General features: G+C 50.8%; 1 protein-coding gene across 2 annotated transcripts in view; it reads left to right on the top strand.

The window, feature by feature from the left end:
• STK10 (serine/threonine kinase 10) overlaps positions 1 to 21,285 on the top strand; it is a 149,318-nt gene that overhangs the window by 71,285 nt on the left and 56,748 nt on the right. For both annotated transcript variants that reach the window (XM_009209570.4, XM_031666600.1), the window contains 4 exons: positions 3,786 to 3,935; positions 15,925 to 15,997; positions 16,981 to 17,175; positions 18,060 to 18,141. In XM_009209570.4, coding sequence (XP_009207834.1) covers positions 3,786 to 3,935; positions 15,925 to 15,997; positions 16,981 to 17,175; positions 18,060 to 18,141 — 500 coding nt within the window. The remainder of the gene's footprint in view (positions 1 to 3,785; positions 3,936 to 15,924; positions 15,998 to 16,980; positions 17,176 to 18,059; positions 18,142 to 21,285) is intronic.

Here is a 21,285-nt window from a genome sequence, read left to right as displayed (position 1 = left end):
CTCGGCTCACTGCAACCTCCGCCTCCTGGGTTCAATCGATTCTTCTGCCTCAGCCTCCCAAGTGGCTGGGATTATAGGCATGCGCCACCATGCCCGGCTAATTTTGTATTTTTAGTGGAGATGGGGTTTCTCCATGTTGGTCAGGCTGGTCTTGAACTTCCAACCTCAGGTGATCCGCCCGCCTCGGCCTCCCAAACTACTAGGATTACAGGCGTGAGCCACCACGCCCAGCCAAAAAAATTTTTTTATAAACTAGCTGAGTGTGGTGGCACGCACCTGTGGTTCCAGCTACTCAGAAGGCCGAGGTCAGAAGATTGCTTGAGCCTGGGAGGTCGAGGCTGCGGTGGGCCATGATCCACTGCACTCCAGCCTGGGCAACAGAGTGGGACCCCGTCTCAAACAAACAAAACAAAATTAGGCTGGGCACAGTGGCTCACGCCTGTAATCCCAGCACTTTGGGAGGCCAAGGTGGGTGGATCACCTGAGGCCAGGAGTTCAAAATCAGCCTGGCCAACATGGTGAAACCCTGTCTCTACCAATAATACAAAAAAATTAGCCTGGCGTAGTGGCACATGCCTGTCATCCCAGCTACTAGGGAGGCTGAGGCAGGAGAATCGCTTGAACCCAGGAGGTGGAGGTTGTAGTGAGCCAAGATCATGCTACTGCACTCCAGCCTAGGCAACACAGCAAGACTCGAGAAAGAAAGAAAGAGAGAGAGAGAGAGAGAAAGAGAAAGGGAGAGAGGGAGGGAGGGAGGGAGAAAGAGAAAGAAAGAGAGAAGGAGGAAGGAAGGAAGGAGGGAGGGAGGGAGGAAGGAAGGAAAGGAAGGAAAGGAAGGAAAGGAAGGAAACCCAACAACAACCAAACCAAATTAAAGAGTGTATCGTACCCACCTCACTGGGTTACTATGAGGATTAAATGACAATATGCACTGTGTCCTTATCCTCATGCCTGGCACATTATAAGGGCTCAAAAAATGATGGTGATTAGATCATAATTATCTTCATCATCACCATCAGTATTTTTATCATTCCTATTTCATTTATATCAGTAAATTAGACATAAGCAAGACACATTTTTGCCATTAAAAAAATTGCGGCAGATATTCCAGTCCTGGACTCATCTTAGAACCAACATAGCAATAATCCCCTTTTATTACCTATTTTCCACACTGAGAACTGGACATGGCTGATGGCTGGAGCCCTGCCCATGTCGATTAGAATCATCCCATTTCACAGACCAGGAAGTGAAGGGCCAGAGAGCTTGGGTGACTTGCCAGTAACCACACAGCTAGTGAGAGGCATCACCTGGGTATAGCCTCAGTCTGTGTGGTCCTGAAGCCCATGCAGGCTCTGATCCTGGCCCCTGGCTAGAGACACAGAGGTTCAGGATGAGGCCACAGGGACAGGGGGCAGGCAGCTTACAGACTCCAGAGAGAAGGGTCCCTGGTCCAGGAGCCCTGGTCTGGGACCTGGCTTCCCAGAGCAGGGCAGTTGGTACTTGCATTCCTGGCTGGCATGTCTATTATACCACTCCTGAGGGCCTGGCTGGGAGAGCTGAGCCTTGTGGATTCCTGGCCAGGCACCACTGGGCAAGCCGGACACAGCAGTGCTGTTGTAGGCAGAGGGAGGACTCAGAGCAGTGCCCTTGGGTGACCAGGCTTAGAAGCCGACCGCCTGGGAACCTGGCAGGCCAAGGGAGGTGGCTCCCCTGCTCACAGCGGTCTTGGGTAGTAACAGTGACTCAATCAGGACAGTCCCGTGGGATGCGGAGCACAAGGCTGTCACCCTGGAATCTTCTCACTCCACCTCCGCAATCATCCATTGAGCCTTGGCTGCTATCTGGACCACTGTGATGACCTCCAGCTGAGCCCCTGCCCCTGCTGCCCAGCAAGCTCTTTGCTGTGCTAGAGGGAATTAGTCGTTTATTTATTTTATTTTATTTATAACATAATAAATGTTACAAGCATAGCTGGATCTCCCTATGTTGCCCAGGCTGGCCTTGAACTCCTGGCCTCAAGTGATTGTCCCACCTTTGCCTCCTCAGTAGCTGGCCCTACCACATTGAGCCCCTGCTTTCAGCCATGGGAATTTTTTTAAATGCAAAGACCAGACTGTGTCTGTCCCACTCAGAACCTCTCATGAACTGCCCACTGCATTTCAAATAAAATGCACCCTCCACAGCGTGGCCCAGAGGTCCTGCAGAGTCAAGGTCTGCTGACCTCTGACCTCGAGTCACTTTCCCTTCATCTGCCCCCTCCCACCACACAAGTCTGTTCCCCTTTCCAGGAATATTCTTCCTGCTTCCCACCTTCCTGCTCCCTGCCTGCTCAGACCTACTCAACCTACGAACCTCAGGGAAGAAGGACCGTGGCATTGAGCTGTCTGCCACGTGTGCACGTGGACACTCGTGTCTCCCTGCTGATTAGCACATAAGAGACTCTTGGCTACCAGCCCTCTGGCCTCTCTGGCCCTTCCCTTTCCGCATCCCCTGGTGCCACCACCAACAGCCAGTGGAAAGTTTAATAGGCAAAAAAGAGACTGAGTCTCGCTCTGTCACCCAGGCTGGAGTGCAGTGGTGTGATCGTGGCTCACTGCAACCTCCGCCTCCTGGGTTCAAGCAGTTCTCCTGCCTCAAGCTCCTGAGCAGCTGGGATTACAGGCGCCCACCACCACGCCCAGCTAATTTTTGTATTTTTAGTAGAGACAGGGTTTCATCATGTTGGCCAGAATGGTCTTGAACTCCTGACCTCATGATCTACCCGCCTCTGCCTCCCAAAGTGCTGGGATTACAGGCATGAGCCACTGCGCCCGGCCCCAGTGGACATTTTGTAAACACCAGCTCATGTCAGCCGTTGCCTCTGCCGGCTCCTTGACCTAGAGTGCCCTCGCCCCACCTATTCTGTTCCTTTAAGACACAACCCAAATGTCATTTCTCCTGGGCAGCCTCCCAGTTCCCTCAGCTATAAGGGGTTCCTGCGCATTCTGACCTCCCACATGCCTGCACCTCACTCTGTTCCAAGTGTCGCTCACTGTTTCCATGTCCCCTCTGCCTTCCTGCTCCAAGCACAGAGCCAGACACATAGTAAGTGCCCTCCCAGTGTCTGCAGACACAACAGATCTGTGTCTCAGTTGGGCTTATGTTTACAAACCTGAACTCTAAAGCCAGACCCTGGTTTGAATCTCAGATCTGTGACTTCCCACCTGCATGACATTGAGCAAAAGGCTTAACCTTTCCAAGCCTCAATTGCTTCTTCTGTAAAATGGGGACAATAATTGTGCCTGCTTCATAGGACTGTTATGAAGACAAAATGGGTCAGTGCCCATGACCTGCTTAGAAATGAATTCAGTACACGGTGAGCACTCCTTAATATTGGTGGCTTTTTTTTTTTTTTTTTTTTTTTTGAGATGGAGTCTCACTGTCACACAGGCTGGAGTGCAGTGGTGTGATCTCAGCTCACTGCAACCTCTGCTGCCCAGGTTTAAGCAATTTTCCTGCCTCAGCCTCATGAGTAGCTGGGATTACAGGCGCCTGCCACCACACCTGACTAATTTGTATTTTTAGTAGAGACGGGATTTCAACATCTTGGCCAGGCTGGCCTTGAACTCCTGACCTCGTAATCCACCTGCCTCGGCCTCCCAAAGTGCTGGGATTACAGGCGGCAGGAGCCACCGCGCCTGGCCTAATATTGGTGGCTTTTATATTTCTCCCTGGCGTGGGCCTGACATTTCAGCTGCCTGTGGCAAGTGCTTCCTGAATTCACAGCCGTTCTCCTCCATTTCCAGAGCTGGACAGAGGCCTCACAGAGCCCCAGATACAGGTTGTTTGCCGCCAGATGCTAGAAGCCCTCAACTTCCTGCACAGCAAGAGGATCATCCACCGAGATCTGAAAGCTGGCAACGTGCTGATGACCCTTGAGGGGGACATCAGGCTGGGTAAGGGACTCAGGGTGGGAAAGGTGGGGTGTCGGCCTGGCCTCTGCAGGCCAGTGGGAGTGTGGACGTCGTGGGGGTGTGAGGTCCTCACACCTATGCGCTCTTGGCATGTCAGCAGTTCTCCCCTTCCTACTCTTCATTCTTTTTTAAACATTATTGTATTTTATTTTTTTGAGACAGTCTTGCTGTGTCACCCAGGCTGGTGTGCAGTGGTGCGTTCTCGGCTCACGGCAGCCTCCACCTCCCAAGTTCAAGTGATTCTTGTGTTTCAGCTTCCCAAGTAGCTGGGATCACAGGCGCCTGCCGCCATGCCTGGCTACTTTTTATACTTTTAGTAGAGATGAGGTTTCACCTTGTTGGCCAAGCTGGTCTCGAACTCCTGATCTCAAGTGATCTGCCCGCCTTGGCCTCCCAAAATGCTGAGATTACAGGTGTGCACCACTGTGCCTGGCCAGCTTCTTTCTAATCAAGAGAATTCGAGTGAGAGTGATGGATGGAGGGATGACCCAGCTCCATCCCCAGATGGAAAACAGTAGGACATTAAGCACATATATCAAAACCTTCTTCTTCTTTTTTGGACAGAGTCTCACTCTGTTGCCCAGGCTGGAGTGCAGTGGCGAAATCTCGGCTCATGGCAGCCTCCACCTCCTGGGTTCAAGTGATTCTCCTGCCTCAGCCTCCTGAGTAGCTGAGACTACAGGCGCCCGCCACCATGCCTGGCTAATTTTTGTATTTTTAGTAGAGACCGGGTTTCACCATGTTGGCCAGGCTGGTCTCGAGCTCCTGACCACAAGTGAACCACCCACCTCAGCCTCCCAAGGTGCTGGGATTACAGGTGTGAACCACCACTCCCGGCTCAAAACCTTCTTCTTTAAATGTCTCTTTGTATTTTTAATGTTTTTATTTTTTTAACCAAAGTGACACATACGTGTGTCATCTCCTCATGTGTCTCCTTTTGCCATGCACCTGCAGAGACAAGCGCTTTGAGCTCTTCTCCTGTGTACTTCTGCATCACCAAGTTATATGGCTGCAATGCATTTTTGAAAGTAATGATTTTTGGCTGGGCGCAATCACTCACACCTGTAATCCCAGCACTTTGGGAGGCCAAGGTGGGTGGATCACCTGAGGTCAGGAGTTTGAGACCAGCCTAGCCAACATCTCGAAACCCCAATCTCTACTAAAAATACAAAAATTAGCCGGGCGTGGTGGCACACGCCTGTAGTCCCAGCTACTCGGGAGGCTGAGGCAGGAGAATCGCTTGAACCCAGGAGGTGGAAGTTGCCGTGAGCTGAGATTGCGCCACTGCACTCCAGTCTGGGCAACAGAGTAAGACTGTTTCACGAGAAAAAAAAAAAACAAAAAAACACCCAGTTGGCACTCAATAAACACTCACTTCCAGCATTACCATCACTTCAGCCTATGGTCAGTTACTTCAGCATCCCCAACTCCCAACACCCCCCCGCCCTGCCCAATGTGCCGAAGACCCTGGCAGGTGGACCAGTCAGGAAGCCAAATGCCCATCTGTCACTCCTGCCTTCACCCAGCCTAGCATTGCTATTTCCTGCTACCGTCGGGCTGGGGGCCTGGTTCTTTCACTAGAGCTACCATGCACTGAGCCAGCATCTGGTATGTGTTAACTCATTCCATTCTCAAAGGCCACTGATAACATCTTGCAGGACGGATTTGGGACCTAGCAAGACTGACTTATCCAGAGTCACTCTGCTGATAAGAGGAACAGCTGGGGTTCAAACCAAGGCAGCTGGCTCCAGAGCCTACGTGCTTAACCACTACCCTCTTGTCACCTCTCTTAGTGGCAAATGATAAAAACCCACTTCCTAAGAGTTAAGGCAGACAGGAAAATGTGTACATCATGGAGCCAAATTGGAGAAGAAATACAGCTGGGTGGGCTTTAAAGTTAGTTGGAACCTGGAACATAAATGCTGCCAGGACTGTCTCCCTGGCCCTTGGCTTTCTGTGCATGTAGGTTAGGCTCCCAGACCAACCCTCTCCACCAAGCTCAGGATACCATCTAGTTTCACCTTTCCCAGCATCACCACCTGCTGCATGAGCCTGAACTCACCATTGGAGGCTTTGGCATCAATAATCCCAGGGGAGGGCTCTGATTGGCCCCCCCTTGGCCCAGATAGTAATCCTTGGACCAAGCAGTGAGGCCCAGGAAGGAGGGTGTCTCCCATAGGCCCGGCTTGTCTTCAGTCTCTGGCATGGAGGGTGGGGTCACGTGACAACACGGAAGTAGCCCTTGCCCCCACAGTGAGGCAGTGTGGTGGGTGGGGAGATGGTTTTTCAGAGGAAGGGGGGTTTGGACTGGCCAGAAAAACAAATTGCTGTCCACCTACTCTGCCCAGCCTATGACAATCACACAGACCCAGCAGAGGGAAAGTAAGTGAGGCAGAAGCTGGAGGGATGGGAAGCAAGAACAAAGGGCTGTGTTGGTGATGAGTGTGGGGAGAGTGTCAGGAAGACAGTGCAGTGTGATGCGGGGAGGAGAGTCAGTGAAGGCCGAAGGTGGGGGGTCAGACTGGAAGATGAAGCCCTCATCAAATGGGCATATGTCTCTAGGTTCCTAAAAAAACAAAAGAAAATAAAAATAACCTTACTGTAACCACGCCATGGGTTCACCTTGCTCACTGCCCTAACAGAGCTGATTTATCAAGACAGGGGAATTGCAATGGAGAAAGAATAATGTATGCAGAGCCGCTGTGCAGGAGACTGGAGTTTTATTATTACTCAAATCAGCCTCCCCAAGCATTCTGGGATCAGAGTTTTTAAAGATAATTTGGTGGGTAGGGGCTTGGGAAGTAGGGGGTGCTGATTGGTCAGGTTGGAGATGGAATCGTAGGGGGTCAATGTGAGTTTTTCTGGCTGTTTTCTATTCCTGGGTGTGACGGAAGAACTGGTGGAGCTGGGTTACCGCCTGGGTGGTGTCAACTGATCCATCGAATGTAGGGTCTACAAAATAACTCAAGGCTGATCTGAGGTTTGACAATAGTGATGTTATACCCAGGAGCAATTTGGGGAGTTCAGACTCTTGAAGCCAGAGGCTGCGTGACCCCTGCACTGTAATTTCTAATCTTGTAGCTAATTTGCTAGTCCTGCAAAGGCAGACTGGTCCTCTTCTTCAAGAAGAGGGTCTTTTCGGGAAAGGGCTATTATCACTTTTGTTTTAGAGTCAAACCGTGAACTGATTTTTTTCCCATAGTTAGTTTGGCCCACGCCCAGGAATGAACACGGACAGCTTCAAGGTTAGAAGCAAGATGGAGTCGGTTAGGTCTGATTTCTTTCACTGGCATCATTTCCTCAGTTATAATTTTGCAAAGACAGTTTCACTACCATGGTAGAGCAGTTCTTCCCGTCTCACATTTGGCTAAATAATATGATCCCTATTTAATAGGTGAAGAAACTGATGCTCAGAGGCATTTAGCAATTTATCTACAATCAAGCTAGAAGCTTCTCACTTCCCTGTCCGCACTGTTTCCCTGACACTTCTGGGAGGGCAGGTCATCCCTCTCATTAGAAGAAGCCACTTTCTTAATGAGCTCAGGTGTGCACTGGCTGCTGCGAGCTGGAGATCCCGGGGCTGAGGGTAGAAGCATTTGCTCTCTTCTGTCCTCATCTCAGTTTCAGCAGGGGTCCCAGCACCTCTCTGCCCTTTGCTTTCCTGCTTGTACCATGGGGGAACCTGGCTAGTGTTTGTCCACAGGAGCACTTTTGGGATTTTGGACTGGATGGTTTTCACTGTTTTCTGAATGACAAGGTTCCTCCTACCTTGGATTCTTTTGGTCACCTACGATCAAGGGGACAGACAGATGAGAGACTCCCTTGTAAGTGTGCATACATGCTAGGTTCACTGTTTTTGTGCATGTTATAATGTATTTTACACTGTTTATATAATTTTTTCATTATAAAGGTAATTGTGGTATTGATACCTGTATAGAAAGATATATACAAAGATAGACATTGCAACAGTATTTGTGTTTTTTGTTTTTTGTTTTTTTTTTTGAGACAGAGTCTCGCTCTGTCGCCCAGGCTGGAGTGCAGTGGCCGGATCTCGGCTCACTGCAAGCTCCGCCTCCCGGGTTCATGCCATTCTCCTGCCTCAGCCTCCCGAGTAGCTGGGACTACAGGCGCCCGCCACCACGCCCGGCTAGTTTTTTGTATTTTTTAGTAGAGACGGGGTTTCACCATGTTAGCCAGGATGGTCTCGATCTCCTGACCTTGGGATCCGCCCGTTTTGGCCTCCCAAAGCGCTGGGATTACAGGCTTGAGCCACCGCGCCCGGCCTGCAACAGTATTTGTAAGAGCAAGAAATCAGAAGTGATCCAAGTGTATGTACTTCAGTAGAGGATTAAATAGGTTATGGTGCTATCAAACAGTGGAATCTTTTTCACCTGTTGAAATTAAGTTGCAGAAAATGTGTAATCTCTTACAAAGATGTATAATACATACTTTGAAGGGGAAAAGTGACTGCAAAATAACATGTTTAATCTGATTACATATTTTAAAGTAGCAAATACATAAAAATTAAGTATATGTAATTTTTGTCTGTTTCTACTTATACATAATTTTTAGGTAGGGCATGTTGGCTCACACCTGTAACCCCAGCACTTTGGGAGGCGAAGGTGATGGGATTGCTTGACCAGGCATTCGAGACCAGCCTGGGCAACATCGTGAGACCCTGTCACTATAAAAAAAGTTGTTTTAATTAAAAAAAAAAATATATATAATTGTAATATAAATAAATCTGGAGCTATACACAGCAAACCCCTAAATGTTTAGCTGTCAGTATTATAGTTTGTTTTTTTTTTTGAGACGGGGTCTCGCTTTGTCGCCCAGGCTGGAGTGCAGTGGCGCGATCTCGGCTCACTGCAACCTCCGCCTCCCGAGTTCACGCCATTCTCCTGCCTCAGCCCCTGAGTAGCTGGGACTACAGGCACCCACCAGCACGCCCGGCTAATTTTTTGTATTTTTAGTAGAGACGGGGTTTCACTGTGTTAGTCAGGACGGTCTAGATCTCCTGACCTCGTGATCCGTCCCCCTCGGCCTCCCAAAGTGCTGGGATTACAGGCGTGAGCCACCGCGCCCGGCCAGTATTATAGTTTTTAATGTGAAAAATAATGAGTTTCTAATAAGCAACATAACTTTGGTAATCAGAAAACACACACACACGCACACACACACGAGAGTAGCTAGAGTCCTGTACACAATTTGGAATAAGACCCACAAAAAGGAGAATTAAAGTCCCTCCTAATCCTGCCAGAATAAACCACCACTTGCCGTGGGCTTCCCTCCAAGTCTTTTTTTTGTCTGCAGAAAAGTCGGATCAGATAGTGGGAAAGAGCACAGCTGGGTGACCTTCTGCACGTTACTTAGTCTCTCTTAACTTAAGCTTCCTTATCTGTAAAACGGGAGTCATAATTTTCCCTGCCTTAAGGGCATAGATATAAATGATGTGTAGGAATAGATACGCACATGATATGCATAAGTTTCTTTGCACAGTGCTATGCATGTGGTAAGTTCTCAGTAAATATTAGTTTTTCTTTTCTTTTTTTGAGATGGAATTTCGCTCTTGTTGCCCAGGCTGGAGTGCAGTGGCACAATCTCGGCTCACTGCAACCTCCGCCTCCCGGGTTCAAGCAATTCTCCTGCATCAGCCTCCTGAGCAGCTGGGATCACAGGCGTGCGCCACCACGCCCGGCTAATTTTGCATTTTTAGTAGAGAGGGGGTTTTTCCATGTTGGTTTTTATCTCGAACTCCTGACCTCAGGTGATCTGCCCACCTCAGCCTCCCAGAGTGCTGGGATTACAGGCGTGAGCCACCGTGTCTGGTGACAATATTAGTTTTTATAAGATAAACTAGGTTCATTATATATATACAGTTTCCTAGTCTGGTTTTTAACATTGAATATCAGCGTATTCCTCCATATCCTTAAAGAGTCCTCAGAAACATGATTATTTTCGTGTTTTTCTTGTACCCATCACAGGTACAAAATGTAATTTACCTATCAGAGCCCTGAGGAAAGCCCTGAATTGGATACTTAGGTTTCTCATGAGGTTTATCATCTTCTTTACTAAATCATGCAGTGATGATTGTGCTTGTTCATGGATCTTTGAGTCTCTTTCTGTAACATACCTTGAAGGGGGATTCTCAGAAGCAGAGTGCTGGGTGTGTGCTGTGAGTCGGGGTTTTGTTCATCCTGTAGCCGGCGTGCTCTCCGTGCCGGTTGCACCAGTTGACACACCCCCAGTGGAGTGTGCAGTTCTCTTTTCACCACATCCTGGCCCCTACTGGGTTTTACTTAATAGAGAAAAAACAAAAAACCCACAAAACCAAAAAACTCTGCTACATATGCATTTCAGTTTTTTTAAACCATAGAAACAATACACTCTATCAAAAACATTTTAAAGAATAAAAGTGGGCCGGGCGCGGTGACTCACGCCTGTAATCCCAGCACTTTGGGAGGCCCAGGCAGGTAGATCACCTGAGGTCGGGAGTTTGAGACCAGCCTGACCAACATAATGAAACCCCGTCTCTACTAAAAATACAAAATTTGCCGGGCGTGGTGGTGCATGCCTGTAATCCCAGATGCTTGGGAGGCTGAGGCAGGAGAATTGCTTGAACCCGGGAGGCGGAGGTTGCAGTGAGCCAAGATCATGCCATTGCACTCCAGCCTGGGCAAGAAGAACGAAACTCCACCTCAAAAAAAAAGAATAAAAGTGTGTAAAGTGGCCAGGCGCGGTGGCTCACGCCTGTAATCCCAGCACTTTGGGAGGCCGAGGCGGGCGGATCACGAGGTCAGGAGATCGAGATCACAGTGAAACCCCGTCTCTACTAAAAATACAAAAAATTAGCCGGGCGCGGTGGTGGGCGCCTGTAGTCCCAGCTACTCGGGAGGCTGAGCCAGGAGAATGGCATGAACCCGGGAGGTGGAGCTTGCAGTGAGCCGAGATCGCGCCACTGCACTCCAGCCTGGGCCACAGAACTAGACTCCGTCTCAAAAAAAAAAAAAAAAGTGTGTAAAGTGAAAAATGTAAGGTCCCTTCTGTGCACTGCCTCCACCAAAATCCCACTTCCAGGGAGATGAACATTAAGTTTGATGTGCAAACTTCCAGACCGGTGTGTGTGTGTGTGTGTGTGTGTGTGTGTGTGTGTGTGTGTATGCACATGCATGCAGACATGTACACACAATATGCATATGTCATTCTTTTAAAGATAATCTTCTACTGGAGTACCTTCACTTGGATCATTTCTGGAATCATGTTACACATTTTATAAGACTCATCGGTCAATCAGCAACATCTTTGGGACATGTATTAGGGATAAACTTCCAAGTTAGTCCATACAAATACAGCCTCATTCTTTTTAAGAGCTGCATGTTATTTCATAGCTGGGGTGAACCACAATTTATCTAACCATTCAGCAACGAAGCTCCAGCAACACTTTGGATGATTTCCAGTTTTTCATTCTTTTTGGCTGTTGCTTTTATAAGCATCCATATATATTATAGATCTGGTTTTGGAGATGGATTTCTACAAATAGAATTGCTGGCAAACAAGTTTTTAAAACCCAGTTTTATTTTGTATATATATGAGTAAAGGCACTTTAGCAAATTCTGTCTGTTTATTCATGAGCATGCTCATTCGATAAACCTGTTGAGTGCTTCCTGCTCCAGATACTGTGCCAGGGATACAACTGTGGACACAGCAGAAATGATCTCTTTCTTTATGGAAATTATAGCCGAGAAAGGGAGATTTCCCATATCTCCGCTGCCCTTGTCTCTAACACATTTTAAAATAGGAGGAGAAGGGGGAGTGTTTTCATCAGAAGAGACTGCATGGTGAAAATCCCTGTTGAATTGCTCCAAGGGCAGCCATCAGCTATCAAGGGACACCCCCCCATAAACTCTGTGCAGGGAGCAAACAGGCTCAGTTCTCTGGGCTGCAAGGTGGGGCTGCCCTGCTCTCCCAACTGGGCCCCATCATGTGGGCAGAAGGGGAAGTAGCAGCTACCCGAAGAGCTGGCCGGTGTGTGCCTGAGGGAGGGCCCTGGGGACCTGCGGTGTGTCATTGCACGTTGATGGCTTCTGTTTTTCCTCTCTCTTCTCAGGAAGGTATCAGCAGGGCCTATGGTGGGGGAGTGGCCACCTTCTGGGATCCTCACCCTGGGCCTGAGAGGCAAGCACTGTTCCCAAAAGGTTTCTTGGGATGGGATGATGTGCTGGCCCTTGGTGGTGTTTGCGGGGGAGCCAGGGCCCCGAAGGCGGGGCCAGCTTCCCGTTCTTACCCTGGAGGCCCAGGGGAGCCTCCCGCCAGGTCATTAGCAGAGCCAGGCTCTACCTGGGTTTCCTGCTTTTCCGCCCCACTTGCAGTACCTGTTGGTCCTACCTCAGGAGGCTGAGGGCTCCCTGTCCCCTCTTGCTGGCCAGACTGTCCCCCGATATAGCAACTGCTGTCCAGTTAGCACTAACTGGGGCTCAGACGCCAGCTTTCCGTACCACTCCCAGGAGGTGGTGGGGGATCTTAGTTCAGCCTCAGCCTTGCACCGGCCTGAAAAAGGCTGGACTGGCTCATGGGCCGGTGAAATAATCACCATCATCTCACTTTTGCCACGAGTGGGCCTTGCAGCACAGTGCTTTGCATTTGTCATTTAATCCTCAGGAAAACCTACGCAGTGGTTCTGTGGTATCACCCCCATGTCACAGATGGGGAAACTGAGGGTGAGGGTCACAGGCTTTGTAACTGCCCTGCCCCCTGCCTGTCTCCTGCCTTATCTGCTTCCACCCCCAGCCCCCTCCTTCCGGCCAGGCTGTGTCCTGTCCCCGCTGGTCCCTCCAGCCTGCTGTTTCCTGCCTCCCAGTCTGTTTGCAGTTTTCTCTGCCTGGAAATACCTCCCCCAGATCCTGAGTTTGTGTCTGAAGTAGCTCCCCACCCCACACCCCAGCACTGTGTTCCTTTGCCCTGCCTTCTCAGCCCTGGGCCCTTCTCGCTGCCAGGCATTCGGGGGGTTTGCCAGGTGCCTGTCTCCACCATGGGGATAGCATGGGGCATGTCGGGCAGGACTTGGTCACTTTCATCTCTGTGCCTAGAACAGTGTCTGGCACATAATAGATGTCCAGTTAGTGCATGCTGAATAAAACTGTCCTTCCTCCCAGGCCCCCAGTCCTCCCTCCATGACTGTTCACTCGAGGTTGCACCCCGTACTGCGCGCTCTCGAGTAGCCCCGCGCTCCTGTCTTCCCAACACTTTCCAATGTTAGGAGTAGATGTTTGTTTATTTGCTTACTCTCTGCTTCCCCAACTAAACTGTGGATTCCCCGAGGGTCCTCGTTGTATTCTCTGATCCCAGCTGATGTCTCGCTCCTGATGGAGCTTGGTGAGCACATGAATGAATGGGTGAGTGGACAGTGAAGCAGAAGAGCAGAGGCTGGAGCCAAGTTCTCCCATATTCAGGCCCAGCCTCTTGGCATTGTGCTGCCTCCTCGTTTCAAATTGCGAGTCTGAAAGGAGCTCCTGGATACAGCTCAAGACCAGGCACAGGTGCCCAGGGTGGTCAGAAGTTGTCACAATGCTGCAGCTTCTTGGGATGAATTGTCCAAAGGCAGCCATCAGCTCGCAGGGGACACCCCTCATAAATTCCATTCCGGGAGTTTCAAATGGAGCATCCCGGGTTCTCTCCAAGTTTGTTTCATTCTGAATCTAGTTTTCAGTCAAGATGAAACTTCGCCCCAGAAGGCAGGAGCCCTGGAGAAAATTTCTCTTGGTATCCCTGAATTCTTCTCTTGCGGTGGGTGTGTGAGGAAAGACTGATAGTGTTGGAGGGCATGTAAAGATGCATCTTATTGGCTGGGCCTGGTGCCTCACGCCTGTAATCCTAGCATTTTGGGAGGCCAAGGCAGGAGAATTGCTTGAACCCAGGGTTTGAGACCAGCCTGGGCAACATAGAGACTCCATCTCTACAAAAAAATACAAAAATGAGCTGGGTGTGGTGACATGCAGCTGTAGTCCCAGCTACTTAGGATGCTGAGGTGGGAGGATTGCTTGAGCCTGGGAGGTTGAGGCTGCAGTGAGCCATGATTGCACCACTACACTCCAGCTTGGGTGACAGGGTGAGACCCTGTCATGAAAAAAAAAAAAAAAGTATTCATTTATTTTTGCTAGTCCTGCAAATAATACACGTTTATCATAGCAAAGTTGTGGAAGTCTCACCGCCCACAGACAGCCATTTAAGTAGTGTGGTATTTCCTCCAAGTCAGTTCAGTGTGTATTTTTGCCCTTTTTGGGGTGAGAGGGGCATAATTCTGACCAGACAATATAGTCAACTGTATATCACCCTTCTCCCCACTTAACCTTATACAGTAATATAAATAGTAATCAATAAAGTCAGGTGCAGTGGCTCACGCCTATAATCCCAGCCCTTTGGAAGGCCAAGGCGGGTGGATCTCCTGAGGTTAGGAGTTCGAGACCAGCCTGGGCAACATGGTGAAACCCCATCTCTACTAAAAATACAAAGATTTGCCAGGCATGGTGGCGCATGCCTGTAATCTCAGCTACTCAGGGAGCTGAGGCATGAGAATCGCTTGAACCCAGGAGACAGAGGTTGCAGTAAGCCAAGATTGCGCCATTGCACTCTAGCCTGGGTGACAGAGCAAGACTCCATCTCAAAAATAAATAAATAAATAAAAACAAATAGTAATCAATAAATACCGCCCAGGTTGGAGTGCAGTGGCACAGTCCTGGCTCACTGCAGCCTCTGCCTCCTGGGTTCAAGCAATTCTCTCACCTCAGCCTCCCAAGTAATTTGGACTATAGGCACATGCCACCACACCTGGCTAATTTTTTTTTTTTTTTGAGATAGTCTCGCTCTATTGCCTGGGCTAGAGTGCAGTGGTGCGATCGCGGCTCACTGCAGCCTCCACCTCCTAGGTACAAACGATTCTTGTGCCTCACCCTCCCAGGTATCTGGGATTACAGGCGCACACCACCACACCTGGCTAATTTTTGTATTTTTAGTAGAGACTGGGTTTTGCCATGTTGCGCAGGCTGATCTCAAACTCCTAGCCTCAAGTGATCTGCCTGTTTCGGCCTCCCAAAGTGTTGGGATTACAAGTGTGAGCCACGCTGCCTGGGTGCAGTAGGACGTGGCGGGGAGCCTGGCCTCCATTTTTCTCAATCTATATAAAAAGTTTTAAAATCACTTCCTGATAACCAAGCAATTATGGTTGTTTTTAGTATGTCACTATTATAATTTTATAATGGCACTGTTATTATAATGGGATTTTGATTAACATTATTATGCATTTTTTTTTTTTAAATTTAAGACTGTTTCATTAGGGCAGAGTCTTAGATTTGGAATTATTGGATTAAAATGGTATGGATATTTTAAAGGTTCTTGCTGTTTATTGCCAAGTTGCTTTCCTGAAGGCTCTTGCCAGTGCAGGCTTTCGTTAGTAGAAAGTGTTCATCTCAGTACTTCCTCACAGCAGCAGATATTCATATATATATATTATTATTATTATTATTATTATGTTTGAGACGGAGTCTCGCTTTGTTGCCCAGGCTGGAGTTCAGTGGCTGGATCTCAGCTCACTGCAAGCTCTGCCTCCCGGGTTTACGCCATTCTCCTGCCTCAGCCTCCCGAGTAGCTGGGACTACAGGCGCCCGCCACCTCGCCTGGCTAGTTTTTTGTATTTTTTAGTAGAGACGGGGTTTCACCGTGTTAGCCAGGATGGTCTCGATCTCCTGACCTTGTGATCCGCCCGTCTCGGCCTCCCAAAGTGCTGGGATTACAGGCTTGAGCCACCGCGCCCGGCCTATTCTCATATTTTTAATGCTCTCTAATTTGCTAGATAGAAAATGGCATCTGTTAGTCGACTTGGAATGTGTATCCCTGAGTCCACCTCCCCGGCTTTTACCCCAGGGCTGTGGGTAGAGGAATGTCCGTGCAAAACGCTATCTGAGATTTTGTCTTGCAGCTGACTTCGGTGTGTCTGCCAAGAATCTGAAGACTCTACAGAAACGAGATTCCTTCATCGGCACTCCTTACTGGTGAGTCGTGTAGCTTCTAGAAATGGAATGAACTGGACGTTAAAACTCTCCAAGGTGACCACTAGGCGCTGTAGACAGAGCAGGGCCGGGAGACAAGAGCTGCCAGGTCAGCCTGTGGGCGCACGCCCAGCCCCGTGGCTTACTAGCCATGTGACCTTGGACGAGCTGCTTAGTTTTCCCGTGCCTCAGTTTCTTCATCCTTAAAATTAGGGATATAATAGCCCCTACTTAATAAGGCTACTGTGAGAATGAAATGAAATGGTACACATAGAAGGCACTCCATTGATAACTGAACTAGAATCTCTACAACAGGATTCAGTTCGTGATTTATTCACCACGTGTGTATTGAGGGCCGGGGATGGGGGCCGTGAAGGTGAACAGTACAAGTTCGGTTCCTACCCTCATGTGAAGTCTTCCTGGACTTCTCTAGTCTGTCGTGTTTCCTTCTTTTCCAGAACTATTACTTTAAAAACAAAACACTGTCACTCAATTTCACGCCTGACTACTCTCTGTTTGACTCGTTTTCAGTTTTTTCATGTGCATTACTTGCCATTGTGGAGTTTGGGCTCCTTTCTTGCTTGCTTGTTACTCACCCTTGCTCTCTCTCTCCCCCCTTTTATACCTGTTTCTCCTCTCTGTGCTGTTGTCTTCTCACCCACCCACCTCCACGCCCTGGTTTTTTGCTCCGCACCTTCCCTCCACTCCCACCCGACCCCTCCCCAGGACTCTGTGTTCCGGGTTGCTGCTGCCATCTCGTGGTAGGCATCGGAACTGCAGCAGGACGTGGCGGGGAGCCGCGTGGAGGCGTTTTTCTGTGGAAGAGCGTCCTAAGGAAGACAGTGGGATGCAAAGTCATGCAGATCATGATTCGGGAGTGCTGCCAACCCCCGACAGTGGCTCGTGGTGGCCCTTGACCCTGAATGTCCAAGAAGCACCTGTGGAGGCCAGATTCTTAGCCCTATGTTGTCCCTTGGTTGGTTCAGGATGGCCCCCGAGGTGGTCATGTGTGAGACCATGAAGGACACGCCGTACGACTACAAAGCCGACATCTGGTCCCTGGGCATCACGCTGATTGAGATGGCCCAGATCGAGCCGCCACACCACGAGCTCAACCCCATGCGGGTCCTGCTAAAGATCGCCAAGTCGGACCCTCCCACGCTGCTCACGCCCTCTAAGTGGTGAGGAGCAGGGGCAGGGCCACCTGCCGGGGTGCCTGCGCGGGTTAGGGCTGGGATATGCGGTGGGCGGGGCTGGGGAGGTGCAGCGGTAGGGTTCTCCTGGTGCTGCTAGCCGCAAGAGGAGACTGGGGCCTGGAGGTCTTCCGGCCTTTCTGAGTCCCCCCGGGCCCTTCGTGCCTCTTTTTCCCTTTGTGTTCCTTTTTTTTTTTTTTTTTTTTGAGATAGGGCCTCACTCTTTTGCTCAGACTGGAGTATAGTGGTGCAGTCATAGCTCACTGCAACCTCGACCTCCTAGGCTCAAGAGATCCTCGCATCTCAGCCTCCCTTGTAGCTGGGACTACAGGCACCCACCACTATGCCTGGCTAATTTTCTGTAGAGACAAGGTCTCCTATGTTGCCCAGGCTGGTCTTGAATTCCTGGCCTTAAAGGGATCCGTCTGCCTTGGCCTCCCAAAGTGCTGGGATTACAGGCGTGAGCTACCGAGCCCCCTCTGTGCTCTTGACATGAGATCTTCACCAGCACAAACCAAGTCACCCAAATAAGCCAGCTCCCACTGGGAGAATAGGAGCCCCAGCTGAGCCGTAGGAGCCACATGGCACAACCCTGGGCGGGACATCAGGGGCCTGGGTTCAAATCCCGGACCTGCTGAGTCTCCTCACTGTGCAGCCTGGGCAAGTCCCTGCTCCCCTCTGATTTCTGGGTCCCCATCTGGACAGGGATGTCCATGATGAAAAGGGCGTCGTGTAGGCCCTTTCGCTGTTCTAGCTTGTGAAAGTTCCCTCTGTCATTTGAGGGGTTGTTTGGGACAGTGGAGTCTGTGACGTGGGGGACTTCTCTCTGCTCTGGCCTCCTCCGTGCTTATCTCTGATGCTTGTCCTCCCAGGTCTGTAGAGTTCCGTGACTTCCTGAAGATAGCGCTGGATAAGAACCCAGAAACGCGGCCCAGCGCGGCGCAGCTGCTGGAGGTGAGTGGATTCCCCTCCCACTCTGCTCCCTGAAGGGCGGAGCCCAATGAACTCACCAGTGACCTGGATGCTGGGCGTGTTCTCACCCCGCCCAGGGGACAGCATGGACAGCTGTGCGTCCCTCAGCCGGTATTCCCCAGGCACCTCCTGAATGCCAGCTCTGTGTTGGGAGTGCCTTGGGGAACGAAGCCACCCAGAACCTGTCCTCATGGAGCGTGTGCTCCAGTGGGGAGACAGGCGGCAAATAAGCAAGTATGTGCGCATGGCAGAGGGTGGTCAGTGCCACGGAAGGAGGTCCACAGTGCGGGGTGGGGCGCCTGGGAACGGCTGTTGTCTTGTAAGAGGATAAGGAAGGGCTCTCCGGGTGAGCAGATGCCCACAGGAAGGGAAGGAGTGAGGCCAGTGGCCCAGAGAGAGAGGAGGCAAAGGCCTGGGACTGCAGCATGTTCCGCACATGCTGGGAAGAGCCAGGGGGTGGGGGTGGGAGGTGGGGGAGCCGGAGCCCAGGGGCCAGGGGAGGGGAGGGGAGAGAAGGGGAGATGAGAGCGGAGACGCACTGGGGCGTCCGCCCCAAGGCTCAGTGGTTCCCTAGGAGAACACCTGGCCTCAGCATATTCTCTCCCTCCGGAGACTTAGGACAGCAAAAGCACAGAGAGAACTCAGCCCAAGGAGGAGGCGCGTGGGAAAAGGTCCCGGGAGCCAGGTGCAAGCTTCCAGGGCCCTCTCCCAGTACAGTCACCAGAACAGCTTAATTCTCTGTGCTGTCCACCAGGGAAGCCCCTTAGGACTTTTACTGGGTAGTGGTCACATAGGCACGCCCTGCCTGGCACAGACCAAAGTTCCAGACTCTAGAAGGCAAACAGGTATTCAACCTAAGCCATATTGTTTGCAGAACAGTTTAGGCAGAGCGGGCCACTCTTACCAGTTAATGGTGGGAGCCCTCGCCTAGTCTGCAGAGACCAGCTGAGGATTCAACCTTGTTAGCGGCCTTTTCTGAAGCTTGCGGTGCTATTTTCTACACACAGGGTCCTGCAGGGCCTTGCAAGCCAGAGCCAGGTCTTGGGCTTTATCTGTGCATTCGGGGAGACACAGTATCCGACCTCCATTTACAAGGGTCCTTCTGCCTTCTGGCTGCTGTGTGCAGGATCAGGAGACTCTGAGCATCTCATTAGCTGGCAGTATTGTCTTAGAGTGGGCAGGTGGATGATGGTTTCCTGGAAGCTTTTTGAACTGTTGGAGGGAGCTGTGAGCCACCCTTTGCCTGGGCCCGTGCCTCGTGTTAGGGTGTCATGGCTGGCAGCTGGGTGAGGTCAGTGTGTTCACAGCAGTGTTCTGAAGGCTGTGCACAGCACTTGCCCAGCCGTCTGCAAATCTGCCGACCACTATCCACATGTCACTGCCACTGATGGAAGAGGGAGGAATGGGCCTGGGTGATGCAACAGGTCTGCCCTTTCACTGCTCTGTCTGCTCCGGCTCTACCCCCAGCATGACAGTCTTAAAGGTGAGGTGGCAGGAAGGGGAGGAAGGGGCCACACCAGGCACTTGAGTCTTTATATTCACCCAGCTTTTCCCAGCTTCCTCCTGTGTGCCGTGCACGGGGCCTGTGGTCGGCATTCTGAGCCACTATGTGTCCTTCTGGGGTAGCAGCTTAGTTACTATGAGTGTGAGCTGCGGCAGGAAAGTCCAGGGTTCGAATCCCAGCTCTGCCACTTACTGGCTGTGAGCCCCTGGGCGAATGGCTGAACCTCTCTGTGACTCGCTTGTCAGTCTGAAATGGGAGTGAAGGGCAGCAGTGCCCTTACTGGGTGGTTGTGAGGATTAAATGAAGAGGTGCTATGAAGCGCTTAGCTTAACTCTCAAGCACAGTGCTCAAGGAACGCTTGATGCATAGGACCGATGTATTTATTTTTTAAAAAATGAAAGGAATCAGAATGCAAAATGGGGTCTGTCTACTGCCGGGGGTGGGGGGTCACAGCTGTTCCTTTTACATTTCTATAATGTGTTTGAAAGCAAATTTCTGGAGTGCCCAAAGGCCTCATTTTCTGGGTATTGTGGGGAGTGGGCTGGGGCCCCCTGAAGTGGGTGGGGTTGAGTGGGGCTGTTGTCACTGTCCAAGCCTCTTGGGGCCAATTGTTTCCTGTAAGAGGCACCTCCTGCCCTGATGCATCCGGCTTCCAGGACATTCCACGGAGAGACCAGCTGTCCCCCATCCCCGCATGGCAGCTCCGGAGCTGCAGCCTCAGCCAGGAATTTCCGCTCCGTACTTGGAAAAACGTCCTGCCAGAGGATTCTTGCCATCCAACAGAAAGGGTTGCAGAACAAAGGGACGATCTCTGGAGATGAATAAAGCGCGTTTCATGCCTGCTGCGCTGCTGCTGCTTCACCCACGCACCTTTTCCTCTCCAGTGAGAGAGGGTGGGCATGGTGTTACCCCCTCAGGGGAGGGCACCAGGATCAGAGCAGGGAGGTGACCGGCCCAAGGCCGCTTGGCTTTGAGTGACAGAGGTGGGCCCGGCTCTTGGCTTCCCAGGCCCCTACTCCAGTGCTGTCAGCCTTCAGGGTGCCTGCCTGCTCCAAGAAGCGCCAGGCCCTCATGTCTCCCTGTGTCCTGCCCTGGGCGGAGTGATTCACGCCCCCATTGGTTTGTGATTCATTCATTGACTCCTGCAGACATTCTTTGGGCCCGGACCAAGTTGTGGGTAGTAACCAGGCTCTGAAATCAGACACACCACCGCCCCTCCCCGCCCCAGCATCTGCATGGTTCTCACTCTGTGCCTCAGTTTCCTCATCTGTAAGATGTGGAGAGTGCTGGCTGCACAGAATTGTGTGAGTGAATGAGATTTTGTATGGAACATTGTTAACAGCACAGCTGTCACATATGAGATGCTGAGTAGATACTGGCTGAATTTGCTCTTAAACCCGTCCACTCTGTCACAGCTGCTCATGTCAAGGTCATCAGAGATTTCTGTGCCATGGGTCAGCCTCGGTGTTTGTCTCACTGGACCCATCAACGGCACCAGCCCAGTCGATCTCCTCCTCCTCCTGTCGGCACTCGACCTCCAGACCTCCACACACCCTTGGTCATCAGCCTCTCCTTCTCCGTTGCCGTTGCTCGCCCCACTTTGGCCCATCTTGTTAGCATGA

This window comes from Papio anubis, chromosome 5 (assembly GCF_008728515.1).
Source record: "Papio anubis isolate 15944 chromosome 5, Panubis1.0, whole genome shotgun sequence".
NCBI classification, from domain to species: domain Eukaryota; kingdom Metazoa; phylum Chordata; class Mammalia; order Primates; family Cercopithecidae; genus Papio; species Papio anubis.
Note: the sequence above shows the minus strand (reverse complement) of the source record. Positions and strands in the feature narration are given on the sequence as shown.